Source organism: Sciurus vulgaris, assembly GCF_902686455.1.
Source record: "Sciurus vulgaris genome assembly, chromosome: 11".
In the NCBI taxonomy this organism is placed as follows: Eukaryota; Metazoa; Chordata; class Mammalia; order Rodentia; family Sciuridae; genus Sciurus; species Sciurus vulgaris.
The window spans coordinates 71,787,702-71,808,012 of record NC_136472.1 but is presented as its reverse complement, the minus strand read 5'-3'; the positions used below and the strand labels follow the sequence as shown (position 1 = coordinate 71,808,012).

The window sequence follows — 20,311 nt, the reverse complement described above, 5'->3', positions numbered from 1 at the left end:
TTTACATGACTGCTCACTTTTTTATAAACATACAGTTGATTCTCATTTTTGCAGTAGTTATACTCCATAAAATCACTATGAACACATTAGAAAATTAGGGAATACTGAACTTAAAGAAATGTGTATGTATACATCTCTCACATAAATCATAATCTAAAATCCTACAAACAACTTATCCTGGTAGATTTTATTTTCCTTATTTTACAAAAGAGAAAATGAGATTCAAAAGTGGTAAGTGACTTACCTGGGTCTACCTCAGTAACAAAAGCCAAGGTTAACATTCAAATCTTGTACAGCTGGACCCAGAACTAGAGTTTTGTGTACTACACTGCACTGCCCCTACCATCTCCATCTTCTAATCATCTCTGAGAGCTAAAACAAACAGGTGGAGTCTCACTTTGTTTGATTTCAGCTGGAAATGAGTAATCTGGCAACTCAATTTTTTTGCCATTCTGCCCATATCCATTAATGACTGCCAGGTGCTACCAGTGTTGATTTTGGGGTTCAAATAAAATATTTATATATAGAATATATTAAGAATTGTTTTAAGTCCATAAGTTTAAAAAAAAAAAAAGTAGGCGAAGGACCTGAAGAGACATTTTTTCAAAGATACACACATGGCTAATAAACAGATGGAAAATGCTGTATTAGTCCATTTTTCATTGCTGTAACAAAATACCTGACCAAGTTACTTTATAAAGGAAAGAGGTTTATTTAGCTTATAGTGATGGAGGCTAAAAATTCAAGTTTGAGTAGCCTTATTGGTTCTACCTCTGATGAAGATCTCCTTGTCTAAGTCACAACATGATGGAGAAGCAGGATGCTGTGTGCCAAAGAGCCAAGCACATCAGTGGCCTCACTTTGTAATAGCTTGCTCTTCAAAAAACTTACTCATTCCACAAGACCAGTATTAATCCCCTTTGAGCACAGTGCCACCAGTGAATTTACTTCCCACTCAGCCCTGCCTTCTAAAGTTCTACCACCTCTCAGTGTCACTTAGGGACCAAACATCCAGCACATGAACCATTGAGAGACAAACCTCATCCAAACTGAAGCATCATTAGTCATTTGAAGAGTGCAAATCAAAACCACCATGAGATGCACTTCACACCCACAAAAATTGTGTAATTTACAAAGGAGAAAGACTAACAAGTGTTGGCAGTATGTGGAAAAATTGGAACCTTCATACACTTTCCACCAGCAAAGGGATCTCTTTCTTCTATATTAGCATGGGAACTTAGGGGACCATAGCCATTAGGAATGTGAACCTTTGTAGGAGTAATAGAAAATATAGATTCTGGTTCTAGATCTGTCACCTAGTAACTCTAAGACCTTCCAGCTAACTGTGTAACCTTAATGCGTCCATATCCTCATATGTGAAGTAAGGGTAATAGTACCTGCTTTGTTTTCCATATATATAAGTACTGTCCAGTGACATTTAAAACATTTAATGATGTGTTGGATATTCTGAACTGCTTTTCTTTTCCAAAGGAATTGCTCTGAAGTCCTTCAGAACTGCAACCACACTCTGCGTTCCAGATCCCATCTTTAATAGTGAGCATCATCACTCCCTCCTGTTGCCAGCTGAAGTTCCAGTACAAAGGCTCCTACTGAGTGTCTTCTCTGCACAGGGCCTTGTGCCTGGAGGTGGAGTCCAGTTTGAAATCTGGTGCAGGTATAGTGTGAACAACTGAGTCCTGCGCCGGGAAGGAAGTGCACAATCATAAAGCATCCTATTTTTAGCCAACCCAGGAATTATTGTAAGATAGCTAAACAGCCCCTTTTTACCTGTTTTATATTCTTTTGACCATGACTGTTGCCTAGCTTTTACTGCAATCTCTTAGGGTCTCGGGAGCAATTGTGTCTTGTACTTCTTTTCTGTTTTTTTTTTGTTTTTGTTTTTGTTTTTGTTTTTTTGGTATGGGGGACAGAACTCAGGGATGCTCTACCACTAAGCTACATTCCCAGCCCTTTTTATATTTTTATTTTGAGGCAGAGTTTCACTGAGTTGCCCAGGCTGGCCTCAAACTTGTGACCCTTCTGCCTTGGCCTCCCAAATCCCTGGGATTATAGGTATGCATCTGGCTGTATCTCATACTTCTAACAACTACTCACATTGCAAGTGAATTCCTATTAGTTTTACCTCCTACTCTCTCTCTCTCTCTCTCTTTTAAAATTTTTTTTAGTTGTAGATGGACACAATAAGTTTATTTTATTTTATTTTTAGGTAGTGCTAAGGATTGAATCCAGTGTCTCACATGGGCTAAGCAAGTGCTGTACCACTGAACTACAACCCCAGCTCCTCTCTTTTTTATTTTAAATACCTTCATTTTAATTATTTATTTTTATGTGGTGCTGAGGATCGAACCCAGTGTCTCACATGTGCTAGGCAAGTGCTCAACCACTGAGCTCCTGACTGAGCTACAACTCCAGCCTCTCCTGTTGTCTCTTTTTTTTTTTTTTTTTTTTATTTTATTTTTATTGTAAACAAATGGGATACATGTTGTTTCTCTGTTTGTACATGGCATAAAGGCATACCATTTGTGTAATCATAAATTTACATACAGTAATGTTGTTTGATTCATTCTGTTATTTTTCCCTTCCCCCCACCCCTCCCGCCCCTCTTTTCCCTCTATACAGTCCTTCCTTCCTCCATTCTTGCCCCCCTCCCTAACCCTAACTCTAACCCTAACACTAACCCTTCCCTCCCCCCATTATGTGTCATCATCCACTTATTAGCGATATCATTCGTCCTTTGGCTTTTTGAGATTGGCTTATGTCATTTAGCATGATATTCTCCAATTTCATCCATTTACCTGCAAATGCCATAATTTTATCATTCTTTATGGCTGAGTAATATTCCATTGTATATATATACCACAGTTTCTTTATCCATTCATCAATTGAAGGACATCTAGGTTGGTTCCATAGTCTGGCTATTGTGAATTGAGCAGCTATGAACATTGATGTGGCTGTATCTCTGTAGTATGCTGATTTTAAGTCCTTTGGGTATAGGCCAAGGAGTGGGATAGCTGGGTCAAATGGTGGTTCCATTCCAAGTCTTCTAAGGAATCTCCACACTGCTTTCCAGAGTGGCTGCACTAATTTGCAGCCCCACCAGCAATGTATGAGTGTACCTTTCTCCCCACATCCTCTCCAACACCTGTTGTTGCTTGTATTCTTGATAATCGCCATTCTAATTGGGGTGAGATGGAATCTTAGGGTGGTTTTGATTTTCATTTCTCTTATTACTAGAGATGTTGAACATTTTTCCATATGTTTGTTGATTGCTTGTAGATCTTCTTCTGTGAAGTGTCTATTCATTTCCTTCCTGTTGTCTCTTAAATACATCATTCAACTTTTTAGGGCTTCTCTTACTGCCTTATTTGATTTAGGCCCTTATTATGTGATGCCTGATCACTATGATAGCCTCCAAAATGGTCTCTGCGCCACTAAACTAATTTCTTGTAATCTGCCCTTCACCACCAGAAGAGTAGTAACCTTTCATAAAAATATAAATCCATTTAATGTTGCAGACTTTGGTAGAAGATTTCTAGAAAAGATACAGATGTCCAATCTCTCCCACCTCTTTGCATCCATACCTCCAAGAAGCCAACGAAAATGATTAAGAAAATATAAAAATTAAAAAAAGGAAAACAGCATCAGAAATAGAACTAGAGAACACTACCATCATATGCCAGGAATGTTTTCTAAATATGGTCAGGTAGAAAGCAAGTGCAAAATATTTTTTTTTAAACCACCTAGATTTGGGCTGTAGCTCAGTGATAGAGCACTTGCCTTACATGTGTAAGGCACTGGGTTTGATCCTCAGCACCACATAAAAAAATACATAGATTAAAAAAAAAAAAACCTAGGCTTGATTTACAATCTGAGAATGATTTATTAATCTTGATTTATAATCTGAGAATGAGTTGTTTTGACATGAGGAGGAAGTACTAACAGATCCTCATTACCTCTCCAAATTAAAAGGGCCTAGGCCCAAAGATGAGGATGAGCCATGAAAGAGTCTGGGACTGCTCCAACCAAAATCATTTTTCTACTTCAGAATGGAAAGTTTAGGGAGCAACTACTCCCAGAGGCCCAAGGCATATACAGATAACCTCAAACGAAAAGCCTGTGGGACACTGGGCTGAGCTCAAATAATAATTTGTGGGGTTGCTCCTCCATGTAACAGGTGGCAAATCCCTTCAGACAACCAAAGTTGTGCACCCCACTAATACAGAATGATCAGGCTGCAACAATAACTAGATACTGCAAGCTGATCCCTGGGCTGACTGAGTCATTCATCATCTAATTCTTCCAATTGACAGCTTGTGCTTTTGTGGTTTACAGATACTATTATCCTAATGTGAGAGACCAGATGGTCGCCAAAGGATCCTTGCCTTTGTCAAGGATCTGTGCCATGGTAACCATGCAGCACCGTGAGGATGTGGGGATACAGACCTTTAATCTCCCTTTAACCCCCAGGTTTGAGAACAGAAGGATTTGAGGGAATCAGTCATCAGGTAATTGAAGACTAGTTTGTCTTTCCCTTTCAAAATTCGTGTGCATAAATATCCCATTTCTTTCTAAATTATCAATTCTTCACTTTTGGGGTACTCACCCTTTTGAGGATCCGATGAAAACTATGAGACATTCTCTCAGAAAACTGAACGTAGAATATATATGTGCAAATTTTGCACATAATTCTAGAAAACTCATAGTTTACAGACAGTATAAATGTCTCTTACCTCATCTCACCTTAAACTTCAGCAAGTATTTAATAAGTTTTCATGGCATAAATTCTAAGTGTTATATAGGTACATTTGGAGAATTATTTTCTAAGACAACATGATGTGGGTCTGATGAAATATATTGAACTTGAGCTGGTAATTCACTGTAAGAGTGGGGGAGGTTAGGATTTAAATTGGAAGGAATTAACTAGAATTCGGAGTTTTAAATGGTATTACAACCTGATGGTTCTAACAGGATAATCTCCTTCCAAGTTTATCTAGGATTAGCTTCCTAAATCAAGTTGCTGTACATGCTTGCTGAAGTGTCTGCTAAAAAGAACAGTTTTATCTTGCCATATACTCCTGACCCTCATTGATCAACTTGTTCATTTATTCTTTAAAGCTTTCCCTGAAATGAGACTGGATGGTAGAATTTTTTGTAAAATGATCACATATAGTTATTAACCCTAAAGTATAATATTTAATGTGTTTCTGACCTTGGGAGATTCTTCCACTGTTAAAGCCCCTTGTCATTCAATATGATTATAGTGTTTCTCCTTTCTGCCTTCCTGACCAGGACTTTGTGGTTTGGCAGAACAGAGATTCTGCTAACCAGCCTTTTCATCTTTTTCCCTTTTGCCTTCATTCTTCAGGTTTACTGGATGTGGGCCTAAGGTACAGGCGTAGTGCAAGAACAACAGAGGGAGTTCTTGCTTCCCGAACTGTCTCCATCTCAGTCCAGATTATCAGAGCCTGTGGTCTGCAAGCAGCAGCTAAGTAAGTCCACTTTAGAAAAGCAGTTCTCAAACCTCTTTCTATGTAGTGCATACAGTGTGATGTTCACATGTCCATAACTCTCATGTACAATTTCCAGTTCGCTAACCCAACTCTTTTCCGTTAAGAAAGCATTTCAGAATTTGAGTAAATTACTTATAAACTTTGCTAATTTAACTATTATTGCAACTCATTTCTTTGACCTTATCCAATGATTTTATTCTCTGCCTTTTTTAACTACCTACTGCCATGGTCATGCCCTTCATCTGTAAGCCAGGCTGTGCCCTTACTGTAATTCCTCTGTAAACCCATGTTAACACATTTTAGTCTCTTAATACTGACTCCCATTTTTTCATCTTATTTCCCTTCAGTCTGTTCTCAACATAATGGCCAATGATCGTAAGAAAACTCAAGTTGGACCATCTATTTAAAACCCACCAGTAACTTTCCATCTCATTCAGAGTAAAAGCCAGAGTCCTTAAAATGACTGTAAATCAAGCCCCACATGATTTGACCCTATTATCTATGTGGCCTCATCTCTTCCTGTTAGTCTTCCCTCTACTTACTCCTCTCCAGCCACTGGCTTCTTGTTGCTTCAGAACACACCGAGCATATTTCCCCCTGCAGGACTTTGTCTTGCTGTTTTCTCTGCCCAGAACACCATTCTGTAGAAGAGTAGCCATGGCCCTGTCCCTCACCTCCTTCCAGTCTTGCTCATACTTCTCTCAGCATTGACTGTTCTTCCTCCTCCTGTCTACTTAAATTCCTATTTTCCTTCAAGACTTTGCAACATCTGTGCAGCCTTTCTTTATCTCTTCAGGGAGGTGCAGAGTTGGTGCTTTTTCCTTTTTCTGTTAGCACCTTGTTCTGTTAGCACAAAGCATTCTGTTTGGATTAAAAACCCAAATCTTACAGGGTAAGATCCAACTTCCTTGGCTTAGCATTCAAACCCTTCAGAACATCTTAATCTGAGACTTGAAAGAAGAATAGTAGTTATCAAGATACCCAAGAGAGGCTGGGGATATAGCTCAGTTGGTAGAGTGCTTGCCTTGCAAGCACAAGGCCCTGGGTTCAATCCCCAGCACCACAAAAAAAAAAAAAAGATACCCAAGAGAGGTGAAAGTTATTCTAGTCAAAGAGAAGAAAATGTGCAAAGTCACGAAGGCTTGAAACTTGTACATATAGAATACATGTTCTGTTGCAGATCCAGCCAAGATCAGAATTCTTCAGCATAACATTAAATTAACTATGTTTAATTGTCAGAAAAGGGCTCAAATTTTAGTTACTTAGCAGATCTCTGAGATACTAAATTATAAAATACCCAATAATAATTCTCTCTGAGGACTCAAGGGGAATATCAAATTGCAATTTGTTAAATCCCCCCATTTGGTCTGTGTTACAGTTAAAAAAAACTAAGAAGCTATCTGGTTCTAACACTGCACTTTTCTGGTAGTTGGGGGAGTTCCAAAATATGTGAGACAAAGCACTGTATAATAGAAACAGCCCTACACTAGAAATCAGACACTGGCTTCTAGTCCTACCCCCATCTCCTAGTAACTGAGCATGATCATGAGCTGATTTATTTACCTCTCTGAGCCTCTTTTTCTTCATCTGAAAAGGAGAAATTATCTGTCCTGATTTTTATAAGGATTGCTATAAAAATTAACAAAAATGAAGTCACTTTATAAGCTGTCAACTGCTATACAATGTATGAATTTTATGACTACATCCACTTGTATTGATAAATTCATGTTAACTTTATTAAAAGCCAACAGAATATAATAAATCTGAAATAAACTTTGCATTACCTTTCATGAAAAGAGGAAGTCTAGGTGTTCTAAATGTTCCCCTCCTTTGAATCTCACTTTGATATTTAGATGACAGGTCTCTAAAGTCGACCTTCTCTCAAGAGACACCATTCCTCATCTTATGGATATTTTTTGGTGTCTAAAGTAGGCACTTCTTTCTTATTCACTTGCATCTTCTAACTCACCTGATCTTTCACTGAGAATAAAAATTTCCTGGGACACAGGCAATAATCTTTTAAGTTCCACAGGGTGAGAAATTATAGGTGTTTCACTATATAGCCAACTTTGAGCCCAGGGCATGACAGATGCTCAGCAAATAATTATGAATAAATGAATTCAGACCAGGTTAGGCCCAAGCCTTTCTGCCCTCTCACTGCCATCTCTGAGTGTTTCCTACTAAGTGTCTTTTCACTGCCCATAGGCAGGTTCCTTGCTTTATATTTATTATCTAATGGTATCTTCAAAACACTCCATGACTATTTATTCTCATTTTTTTAACTACTACCAGCATGCATTCCATTTATGTCTGCCTCATTTTTCCTAGGCATAGCATGTACTTCACAGAATATTATTGTGTGGACACAATAATCTTCTATTAACAATTATTTAGGTTATTTTCCTTTTTTATTAGAAGTGAAATTGCAGTAAGCATCCATATATATATACACATCTTTAGTATTTTGTCATAGCTTTTTATTAAGCTCATTTTAGTGCAGAGGAAACTGGGACTTGAAGGAGGTTGAGTAACTTGTCCAGGGTCACACAATAAGGAAATGATGGAACCAGGATTCAAACCCAGATATGTATAACTCCAAATTACTACCCTCTACTGATATATATGATGCATAGTGAGGATCTTAGAGGAAAAAGTCCCTAAGTCTGCTTTAGGGATATCAGGAAATGCTGCAAAAACGGGTGATCTTTTTTGTCTATTCCCTTAGGGATCTGGGGGGTCAGAGAATTTGTCTCATACTGTACCTAGACAAAAAAAAAAATCTTAGCTACTCTTTATGACTATCCGTTAAAGCTATGCATATTCTATCTGTATATCGTGGAACATCTGTACAGAGAAGAACCAAGTAGTCCCGAACATCTGGAAAGCCATTTGACATCCATAGCTAGGCTTGGGTATTTTTTTGTTTAACATAATCTCACAGAACATCAGCATCAGACAAAACCACTCTGTGACCATGATACGATGAGACAAAAAACAAGACTGCTCCATAATCTTATCTAAGAACAGATCAAAAGATCACTCTGCAAACCACAAAAACACTCAACAACCCCCAATCCTGCCCAAAAGGAGTGACTGCTGCAACTTTATTAAATAAAGCTTTAACTTTAGCCTTCCTTCCTTCCAGATGAGACTCATTAAGAAGACCAGTACAGAGCAAAGCCCTGCTCCTTTGAGCTCCTCCCAAAGGAGCTAAACATAAGCCCATGCTACAGTCATTCTAATACCATCTTACTGAGCTGCCCTGCGGTTCCCCATGGTATAATGTTTTCCTTCATTGCAAAGAGCAATAAACCCAACTTGTTCGATGACAGTTGATTCCTGTGATCTTTGACTGAATAGTGTTGACAGTACAACGCCCTGATAGAGTCACTCTGGATAAGCAAATTAAATAGTCTGCTCCCAACCCCCATGCAAGTATGCTATCTAGTTTACTAATAAAGCACATTGTAGCACTGCCAAAAGCCCTGATACAAACTGTATTGTCAGTTAGTATTCCATGGCTTCATGGAAGAAGTAGAGATATTTTCTAGGCAGTCCAACTGAATTCCAGTAATACCATGATATACCTTCTTCTTTCTCATTCCTACCCTTCTTCCCTACAGGGCTTTGGCTGAGCAGGATCCTGCTCTACAGTTCAGTGCCACAGTTGGAGTCAATGCCTCTGTCACCACTCATGTCTCATTCCTGCCCAAGGGAGAACAGCGTAGAACCCGCCCTGTGGCCTGTTCCTTCTGTCCTGAGTTCTCCCATCACATTCGAGTTCCCCGTGTAACTTGGTCACTCAGCACTCTAGTGGAGAGGCCTGTTTCCTAGCAGAGCTATTGGAGTTTGCAGAAATTACTTTTGCTATCTATCATGAAAATACCAAGTCAGGTAAGCACCAAATGATCATCATAATCTGAATTAAAGAGATTATTTCAAATGGTATGCCCTTCTTAGAGATGCATGAAGCATTTCAAAGGTGAAGGGTCTTGATCTCTGCAACTTATTTCTGAAGGGTATAGCAAAAAAAGTGTGTGTGTGGAGAGACTGTGCGGAAGTTAGTATAGAAAGAGATAAACCATTGTGTGCGGATGTTAATGGTGAGTCTAGGTGAAGGATGCCTGAGAATTCATTATAATATTCTTGGCAACTTTTCTATATGCCTGCAATTTTTTTCAAAATAAAATGCTTAAAAAAATTTCAAAGTATTCAGGCTTTGACTAGAATGTGAACAAGATATCTCTAAAGCATCTTTCAACACTGATATTCATTGAGTGTAAGTAGATTATTATGTAAATATACTCTAAACAAAAGCCCCTTGATTAATAGACCACAAATAATTTTTTCTTTTTTATTTAATTTAACAGTCAGTAATATAGCCAATATCCAGTCATGCAGAGAGTATCTGCTTGGAATAGTAAAGATTCCAACCAAAGAACTGCTGGTCAAGAGATCTGGTAAGAATCCTAAATTATCACTTTCTGATCTTACCCTTGCCCATGCCCATTCACTTCCTTTCAAGAGGTAATCTTGTCTGGCTCCCTTGAAAAATGTACATAAGCTTCTGAACTCTTCTGGTATTTCAAAGCTTTGCTAGAAAGCATATTAAGTCTCAATTTTATTCCTCAGCCTTTCCTAATCATTCCAAAGATCTTCTAATAAAACAAAGGAGCTCAAAACATTTTATTCATTGTACTCATCCTTCTCTAAAACTGATGATGATGGGGCTGGGGTGTGGCTCAGTGGTAGAGTACTCAACTAGCATGTGTGAGGCACTGGGTTAGATTCTCAGCACCACATAAAAAATAAATAAATAAAGGTATTTTGTCCATCTACAGCTAAAAATATTCTTTAAAAAAATGATGATGATGAAGAAGAAGAGGGGGGAGAAGGAGGAGGACAATATGGCAATACCCATTACATTATATCGCATTTTATAAAATATTTTCTCTGATTTTGTTTGAACCTCAGGATAACCCTGCCTGGCAAGGATACAGAATCTTATTTTCATTTGACAGTTGAGAAAACAGGCTCAGGGATTAAGTGATTTGTCAAAACCACCCAGCTCTAGCTTTGCATAGCAAAATTTGAAATAAAATCCAGATTCACCAGTTATGTGATAAAGGCCGAAAATAATACACACAACCTTCTTGGCAGTGTGGAAATACTGGTGCCATCCTTATTACTAGGCGGGTGACCTTGCCCAAGTGATTTGACCTGTCTGAGCCCCAGTTTTCTTAGCTCCTGCATGGAGACAATTAATCCCAACAAGTCTACAAGGTAGGAATTGATGAAATCAGATAAAGTACATGATACATAGTAGGTAGTCTGTAAATGTTAGTTTTCCTTCTCTTATCCATCTTCCTCTTTATGATTATGTAGTCTTCTTTCCAGAATTATATTACACATTTTCTAATTTAATTATGAATTAAGATTGGAGCACTACCCTCACAACAGGACCTGTGTATCTGCCAGAGAGAAGTCTATACAATTTGAAAGATGATTCAGTTCTTACTTGTCATTTGCTATTTGTGATCTGGAACAAATTACTTCATATCTCAGATCTATAACTTCCTTATCTATAAAAATGGAAATAACAAGATATACTTCACAAGATTATGGAAGCATTTATTGAAATTATACATGTGAAAGATTTGGGCATAGTTTGGGTCACATAGAATACCTCAGCTTCCTGCCTTCCTTCTGAAACTTAACTATAGAGTTTGTCGGAGCAGGCACCATCTGGTAAATTCATCTCTACAAAGTAAAATTAACCCTCTGAATATCAATTTGGGATAATATATCATTCATCTTTTAATTCTGAGTTCTAAAGTGAACATTCTATTTTATTTCTTCCCACCACTAATCTCAATTATAGAATCTCAGAGCTAAGTGGACTATCTAATCTAAGCAATTCTTAAACACAAATGCAAAATTGTACATGCATTTCTGTATTTTTCTAGGACTAATAGATTTTATTGGAGCAAAAGGGGCCTATGGCCAAAAAGCTAAGAATCACTAGATTGTAGAGAAACTAATATTCAGATGAAAGTTACTAAAACCAAGGCCATAGATTATTAGATTGTTTAAGCAGAAAGAAGCCTTAAAGATCAACATTTTCAGCCTCCTCATTTTGTAGACAAAAACTAAGAAGGCCAGAAAAATTAAATTCCTATTCAAAACATGTAACCTTTGGCAAGTTAATCTCAGTAAGTCCACACTCTTATTTGTGACAAACTTTTCCCAGAAAATTAAAGTGAATGTTATCATAGTAGACCACAATCTGCTTTAACATAATTCTGAAATCTAAAAAGCCCTGAAAATCAAGTTTTTTTAATAACTCATAAAGCAGCTAAATTTGAGCTCACCTGACATGAGACTTAGACAAACTTCTATTTATATAAAGTTTTATTGAAACACACCATGTTTATTCATTTGTATATTGTCCATAACCACTTTGTCACTACAGCTGGATAGTTGAATAGTTGCAGCAGACACCAAATGGCCCGAAAGCCTATAATATCAATTACTAACAAAGTTTGCCAACTACTTACATGACCCCTGACTGTTATATAATATTCAGTTTATTCTAAAATCTGAAAAATTCTAAATTCAGAAACAAATCTGGTCCTAGGGGTTTCAAGTAAGATACTGTGAACCTATGGTAAGTGTATTATAGACTTTAGAACCAGCTAGACCTACATTTGAATCTTTAGCACTCAGAAGCTATAATAAAACTTGGTTAGGTCTCTGAGCTTCCATTTTCTCATGTATAAAATAGGGATTGTCATCCCATTTAATCCTCAGAACTTCAGAAGGTTATCAGGGAAATTAAATGAAATAATATATACAAAGCACTAGCAGAATTTCTGAAATAGAGTAGATACTGAATGAAGAATATCTATTATTATTTTGGAATCTAATGCCTGATCCTTGATACGTGTTCACTAAGTGGCATTTGGTATATAATACCTGAGACCAGACTCAGATCTCTTGATTTGTTCCCATGCTTTTTCCTTTGTACTCACGCACTGTAATAACATTTCACATCATTTGTAATACTTTTCCTTTGAAGCTCTTCCTTAACCATTTTCTCACTTAGCAATTATACAACTTTGATAAACAAGATCAGCATTAATTTTCCCATTTATGAGATAAAGAAAGCAAAGCTGAGAGATTAATGGTTACCCAAAATTAAACCACTGATTTGGGGCTGAGCCAAAGAGAGAACTCAGGTCTTCCAACTCCTAGCCTTTGTTCTTCCCTTCTAATCTCATCACCTCTCATGGTCAGATAGAAGACAAGCTCTAACTCACGGTTGGTGGATGTTTTCTTTCTGTCTTGAGCCAAGCTGATTGATAAATCTAGAGTAGAAAAAGGGGTAAGTTTTTTTTTTACTCTTAAGACAATAATTGAAAATCTTTCCTCTCCTCCCATAAGGAATCACAGGATGGTATCCCGTCATTTTACCAGAAGACGGGGGTCTACCTCATGGTTTGGAACTTTTACAGAAGATTGTGGGTGGTCTGGAGCTTTCTGTTTCCTTCACCCATCCTGGAGATAGAGAACGGGTATTAGAAGCTGCTGAGTTGTTAGGATGGAACTTTGAGAATGGCCTGAAAGATCTTGTCAAGATGGATGAAGAGGAACCAGCCACTGTCACCATCTCCACCCCAAGACTATGGCTGCCCATCCATTGCGTGCTGCTTGCTGGCCACACACACATTCATAAGAGCACATATTGCTACCTTCGCTATAAGCTCTATGATCATGAAGCCTTCTGGACTCCCCTCAAGAAGCCTAAAGAATCTGCAATCAAAAATCAGGTCATGGTTACTTTCAAGGCATCCAAAAAAGCAGAAGTAATTCGGGGCCCTTCACTACTTTGGTACTTCAGGGAAGAGAGGCTAGAGATCCAAGTGTGGCGAGCTTATGGCAATGATAGCGTAGAGAGGCCCCATCAGACAGACAGCTGGATTGGCTCAGCTTATGTGGACCTAGCCAGACTTGGGGAGAGGTCAGCAAGGACACTAACTGTCAGTGGTAAGTGAAGAGCCAGGCTCAGCTCTTAATGATTTGAGTATCTACTATGTGTTAAGGACTGTGTGAGATATTTTGTTTGATCCTCCCAACAATCTTGTGGGATATGTATTAGACCCATTTTATAGTCATGAAAATGGAAGTTCAGAGAGATTGGGTAACCTGCCCAGGGTCACAAACTACTAAATGTTCTTTCCATTTATTGCATGCTGAAAGATTAATGATAATATAGTAATTCTTATAATTAATGAGATTTCAAAGAAAGCAGTCCACTGACTAGAATTCCCAAGTTACAGTTCCTTGGGGTCACTAAAGATCCAAGAACTGGCTCTGAACTTTGTAATACTAGAGTGCATCCAAATTCATCAGATTTTTGCACTTAACATAGTGCCTAGAATATTGCACTCAGTTAATATGTGTAGAATGAGTAAATGTAGGGGACTACCTTTAACCACATGTATAAAAACCTATTTAATGATCTAGGGTGATAGTTTATTAATTACACTGAAAGGAATACCTGCTAAGGAAATCAGGAAATACATCCTCTCTGGCCAGCACATTTGAATACATTAAGAAAATCTACGTGGTAATGAACTGATTCACAAGGCATAAAAGAAAAAGGTAACATTTTACGGATGGTATAAATTGGGTACTTTCTTGATACCTGGGCTTAGCTCTGGGAATTCAAAGATGAGTAAGAAATAATCCCTGGCCTCTTTGATTTTGCTGCCTAATGTGAGAATACAACAGTAAAATAATTACAGGGAAGCATAAGAACTGAAGAAAAGGTATTCTAAGTGGTGCTCTGGAGCACAGGGATGTAGCATCTCTGGTGCAAAGGTGACATCTCAGTGAAAGTGGTACTTGACCTCCAAGTTTCAAAAGAATTTAGAGATAAGCCTAGGAAAGGAGGAAAGAAAACTATTGTGTGTGTGTGTGTGTGTATATATATATATTTTTTTTTAAGATGATAGACCTTTATTTTATTCATTTATTTATATGAGGTGCTGAGAATTGAACCCAGTGCTGCACACTTGCTAGGCAAGCACGCTACTGCTGAGCCACAAGAGGGAAGAGCACCTGTGGAGGCACAGAGGCATCAAGTGGTTGGATACATTTCAGGTGCTATAAGTAGGGACTGTTGGATCATAGGATACACAGGTTGGGAATAGTGGGAGATAAAGCTAGAGTGGTAGGCAAGAGTACTGTTTCCATTCTCACTTCTAAGTAGAAAAGTTTGGACTTTTCCCCAAAAGCTATGGAAAGCTATTGTAATAGGTTCTGAATAGAGGAGTAACATAGCTCTGCATTCTTAAAAATAAAAAAAAAATTCTGTCAACTGTAGTACAGAATGAATTGCAGATAGCCACACTAGATTTCTTAACAAACATGTATTCAGTATAACACTCCTGTAAGGTGAGTTATCTCCCCTATTTTACAACTGAATGAACTGAGTCATGACCCTATTTTACTCTGATCCTTTAGTTGAGCAGATGACCCAGGTTAAAGAGAAGAACTGAGTGTATTGGGGTGATTGTCCAATTATCTGAACTCTCTGGACCCAGCAGGTCTGGATCTGGCCCAGTGGAGCACCTCATCAGATGCTCTGTGCCCTATTTATTGAGGCTGGCTTAGAATCACTTCAGAGAGACAGAGGAAAAGTCTTGAAGTGAGCCAAGGGCGCTTGAATGAACATTCATAAAGATAGCTTTTAACTTCATTCTTCTGAAGAATGTAGATTTTGGGACATTGAATATAGATCATCTAACATATACACACCTTTTTATTAAGCAATACCAAAAGAGATTATTTAACTTTTTATATCATCCATGTCCCTCAGACGTCTCTACATTCCACTGTTCTGAGCTTTTCATCCACTTGTTCAAGGGCTTTATATACAAGGCATTGCATTTTTGTGTCTGTTGAATAAATCAGTCAACCCATCCAGGCATTCATCCAACTGACTTCTACATACTATTAAGTTTCCTGAGGATAGATAAGGATTTAATTGTGTTGCCTTTGGGTGTCTTCCCTCTTATGACTTGCCCTTATTTTCTGTTTGTCATAATCATAACAATTTACATATTATACCAAGAAGAAAATAATTTTATTTAAAAAATAAAATAGACCAGAAAGTTTCTGTCTTACTGCCATATGTGAATCAGTTACGCCACTTTCCTGAATTGAGTCTAACAGAGCAAACTTTGAGATTCAGAAGGAACTATGGTGCCTTCTGCTTTATAAGTAAAATCTCATTTTAACATGCAGCAAGCCAGCAAAGTTTAAATCCCTAGGTTTAAATCTGCCACTACTGTATAATGATCTTGGCAGGTTACTTAATCCATCTGAGATTCTGGCGCATGAAAAAGACTCAGCTACTATTAGTTCCCTTACTTTTTCTTGCCTCCTGCTGCTGCCTCCTGCTTCCCTTCCAAGTGATCATCAGGGTTACTGCTAGCACATATTTAAATGGTGAAGCAAGGTTCAATTGAGCACCAGTACAACTTCCTGATGGGGAGAAGTATTAAAATAGGAGCCTATGGGAGATGAAGAAGAGAAGAGGACACTCGTGATTTCATCAAATATTGGATTTGGGCTGGGGATAGAGCTGAGAAGTAGAGTGTTTGCCTAGCATGTACAAAGCCCTTGGTTCAATCCACAAGCATCACCAAAAAGAAAAAGACAAAGAGAAATCTTAGACTTAGCTAGTTGCTCCCAGTGCATGAATCTCTTCCACAACAACTCTGCCTGATTGTCTTTGGTTTTGTCTTCAAATCAGAGATCTCACTAACATTCATGGAGATAATAGAGACATTGTAAAAATTCTCACATTGCCTATCAACTTCATAGTTTCTTTTGAAAATTGGTGTGTTGGAGCCTGTAGACCTGTCACAAGAGAGAGGACCACGTGTACCATCAGTGAGTATTTCCTCCAAGATTGGAGAGTGTTCTTGGTTCTTGCTTGCCAAGGTTTGTTCTCTATCCTCTTCCAGGTGTGTATCCTCTGTTTGGACGTAACGCTTCCAACCTCTCAGGAGCTGCCTTGCGAGTTCATGTGGTTCTTTCCTCTCTTTCTCCACACACTGAGCCCACTCTTGAGTTGGATTCCATGGACTGCAGCAGCCACAGTGAGTCTGAGCAGCTGCCCAGAAGGAATGATGAGATCCAGCTCTCTCCACCCTGTGGCCACCAAAAGTCATCTGCCTCCACCCAGGTCCCCTGCAATAGCACCACAGCTGAAGTCCGCCTGGCCCAGGAGGTCCCTGATGAGTTGGAAGGAACTTTTGCAGTCAGTATCCTGGTAGAAAGAGCAATGCACTTGAGCTTGAAAGGTAGGCTCTGCTCACTTATCCTGGAGCAAATTTCTGACTTCTCAGGACATGGACCTATCTTCATAAAATCATGACAGGATCTATAAAAATCGTTGATTATCAATCATTATTATATTTCCCAAGCTTAAAGTACCATGAAAGCTTTTCTGAACTTAATGCTGATCTTTTTCAATACCCTAATGTGGCATATCATAAATTTCCCAGTCTAGAAACTTGAACATCTACCTAGATATCTTTCTTTTCTTTATCTACCATCAAATCATCACATCTATTAAATTTTTCTGTCTCTTAAATTTCTCAGAAATCTTCTCTTCTCCATTGCCACTCACTCAGGCCTTCAACATATACCTAGAATCAGGGAATTCTTAACACTAGATCCATAAACCCCTAAGGGATTCATAAATGAAACTGAGAGTCGGTGACTTGAATAAGAAAATAATTCCATTTTTATTTTTATTAACTTCTAATTAGAATTTTTAAATGTTTTTATTCTAATTAAAATTTTTAATTTTTTAAAATAGTACCTGTGATGTCATCATCAGTAGAAATCACAGATATTTTCATATCACATTATAATTATTGCAGATATCTTGGAATATCATTTATACCTAACATTTCTTTCAAATTACAGTGGTTATTGTCATTAGATCTTATTAATAAGACATATCCATATCACAGTTCTTTTAAGTATCCATAACTGTGTAGTCAAATTGAATTGCCTTATAATCTTGTGCATATTTAATATTATGTGTTTTTTAATTTTTCTACAGGATTGCACTAAGTTGCTGAGGCTGACCTTGAACTTGCAATCCTCCTATCTCAGCCTCCCAAGTGGTGGTGATTACAAGTGTGGATTACAACACTTGGCTTTTATATTACACATTTTAAAGAAACACTGTTAAAAGGCCCATAGACTTCACCACTGTCAAAGGAATTCATGGAATAAAGAATTCCTACCTTACCTTTATTCATTCTTGCACTCTCCCTTTGATTTTCCCCTTGTTGTCATTCTTTTCTTTTACCTGGTTCATTCCATCTCCTCTCCCAAGATTCAGCTGAAAAATCACCATGTATCAAAGGTGACATAAAGGCCTCCTCCCATTTGCTCCCCTACCACTTTTGCCTTCTTCAGCACAGTGTCTATCACATGGTACTAAAATTGTTTCCATAATTTTCTTCTTCACTAGATTTAAGCTGCTCAAGAGCAAAGACCTTACCTCATTTGTTCATTCATAATAGGTTCATTCACGTAGCAACAAAACTTATTGCAGTATTTGCTACATGCTAAGCACTGTCTTTAGTGTCAGGGATAAAGTAGTGAATAAGATAGACAATATGGTGCCCTGTGGAAATAACATTCTAGTAGGAACATATTTATCTGTGTGCTCCTAACCAACAGGATATGTATGTCTGTGTGTGCATGCATGCATGTGAATTTTTCTTTGTCTTAAATTTTTCATCCTTTAAGTGGCTATGATTAACAATTTGAGTGTGTGGTAGCTGTGAGAACCAGACAACTATAGCTTTATGAATCCAGGTTTCATGATACTTCTTGTGATATAGCCACCCTATTTGTCCCCTGTCATCTCCATATTGGCTTTCCAAACTGTTCTGTGTCCTTGTGTACTTTAGAACAGAAACAAAATTCATGCTACTAATATTTATCTTTCATTCTTACTTCTCCCCATTCATACCACCAACAGCCATTACTCTGGGGAGTATAAGCATCCAAAATGACCCTTGAGGTTCTTAAACATCACATATCTTTTGTGTACCTAAGATCTTGAAGCATGTTACCCTCAGAACAGTCTTTTCCAAATAGTCCTATGTTGCTGTATTAGAGATACTGAGGTCCAATATGAGTCACAAAATTGGGAAACAATTTTTACTTTTTTATTGTCTTCCCAAGCACCCAATTTTGTGACGTCTAATATATAAAAACTGAATTTTTTAAAGAGGAAAAAAATCAGTAGATGAATGAATTTAAGGAAAGTACCAAAAAGCTTCTTTGATATTTGCAAGGATTTTTGTTTTTGTTTTTTTGCAGTTGCATTGAAAATAAAATTCAGTATGCAGAAATATGGTTTACATTCCATTTTAGAGGGACACCAACACTTTGAAGCCTACCCTGACCACCCCTGTTAGCCGTAAGCCTACCAGAGCTTTTCCGTTACACCACTACTTTCCCACAAGTTTCCACTTTTATATCATATTACTCTATACTAAAAATGTCTGTTAGTGTGTCTCTCTATTAGGCTGTGTATTCCTTCGGGACAGGAACAGCATGTTGTTTATTTTTGTAACCTTGTACCCTGATGTAGCCAAGCAAATATATGTCCTCCTGTCTTGTGAATATGAGCTATAACACCTCTCATATTTCTCATGAGTTACAAACCTGTAATAACTTATTTGGTCTCTCTCTGTGTAACCAGCTGAAGGCTACACAGTCAGGTGGACACCTGACTTTCAGAGATCCCTATTGTATCCTGTGTTCAACCTTGCAGTGATAAGATCAAAAGTCCTTCCCCCCTCAGACATTTGTGTGTCAATTAGACACTGTGCTGGGTCCTGAGAGTACAGACCTGCCCGTTGTCTCTGAAATGTGCCTTCCAAATGATAACTATATATAGTAGAGTTCTGAAATAGGGGTCAGAAGACTGGACTCTGGCCCTATCTGAGTCTTAATTTCTTTTGTGACTTTGAGCCAGCCCATTTCCCTTTTTCTCAACTGTAAAATGTGATGGTCATACAAGCTCATGTCTAAGATTCTCTTCAACTCATTTTCAAAGAATATGGAGCTGAGGGCAGCCAACCCCTGAGTGAGCTGTAACTCATCAGGCTTTTGTAAAAATCATTTACATGCTTCCATAGTATCAGCATTTGCTTTCCTCCTGCCTTCATCAGTGAACTCAGTGTGCCTGTCCCTTTCAAGCCTTGGAGGCTGCTTCTTGAGGAAGAAAATTAGTTGTCTTTCTGCAAAGCCTGGTGCTGAGGATTCCCAAACAGACCTTTTTCCTAGGAGATTTGCCCTTAGCAAAGCTTAAACTTGAAGCAACTTTGAAACTTTCTGTGGCCACACTTTAGTCCTGGTTCTGAAAATGCGTTTCTTAGTTGCTTTTGTTAGAAAAAGCTCTGAGAAGCTTTCCATTAAGAAACAACATTAAGGGGCTGGGGAGATAGCTCAGTTGGTAGAGTGCTTGCCTTGCAAGCACAAAGCCCTGGGTTTGATCCCCAGCACCAAAACAAAAACAAACAAACAAAAAAAAAAACCATTAAGCTGCACAGGGTAGCACATGCCTATAATTCCAGCTGTTCAGGAGGCTGAGACAAAAGAATGGTCTGAGCCAAGGAGTTCAGGGCCAGCCTAGGTATGTTTGACAAGACAGTTATGTCTAGCCTTGTTTT

At 38.1% G+C, this 20,311-nt stretch overlaps 1 protein-coding gene across 1 annotated transcript in view; it reads left to right on the top strand.

Annotated features, from left to right (window-relative positions):
• The window catches only part of C2CD3 (C2 domain containing 3 centriole elongation regulator), a 145,184-nt gene that overhangs the window by 75,249 nt on the left and 49,624 nt on the right, over window positions 1-20,311 (top strand). The window contains 9 exon segments of the mRNA XM_079103795.1: window positions 1,492-1,675; window positions 4,354-4,507; window positions 4,511-4,526; window positions 5,387-5,510; window positions 9,155-9,314; window positions 9,317-9,425; window positions 9,902-9,991; window positions 12,975-13,577; window positions 16,568-16,906. Of these exon segments, the coding sequence (XP_078959921.1) occupies window positions 1,492-1,675; window positions 4,354-4,507; window positions 4,511-4,526; window positions 5,387-5,510; window positions 9,155-9,314; window positions 9,317-9,425; window positions 9,902-9,991; window positions 12,975-13,577; window positions 16,568-16,906 (1,779 nt within the window).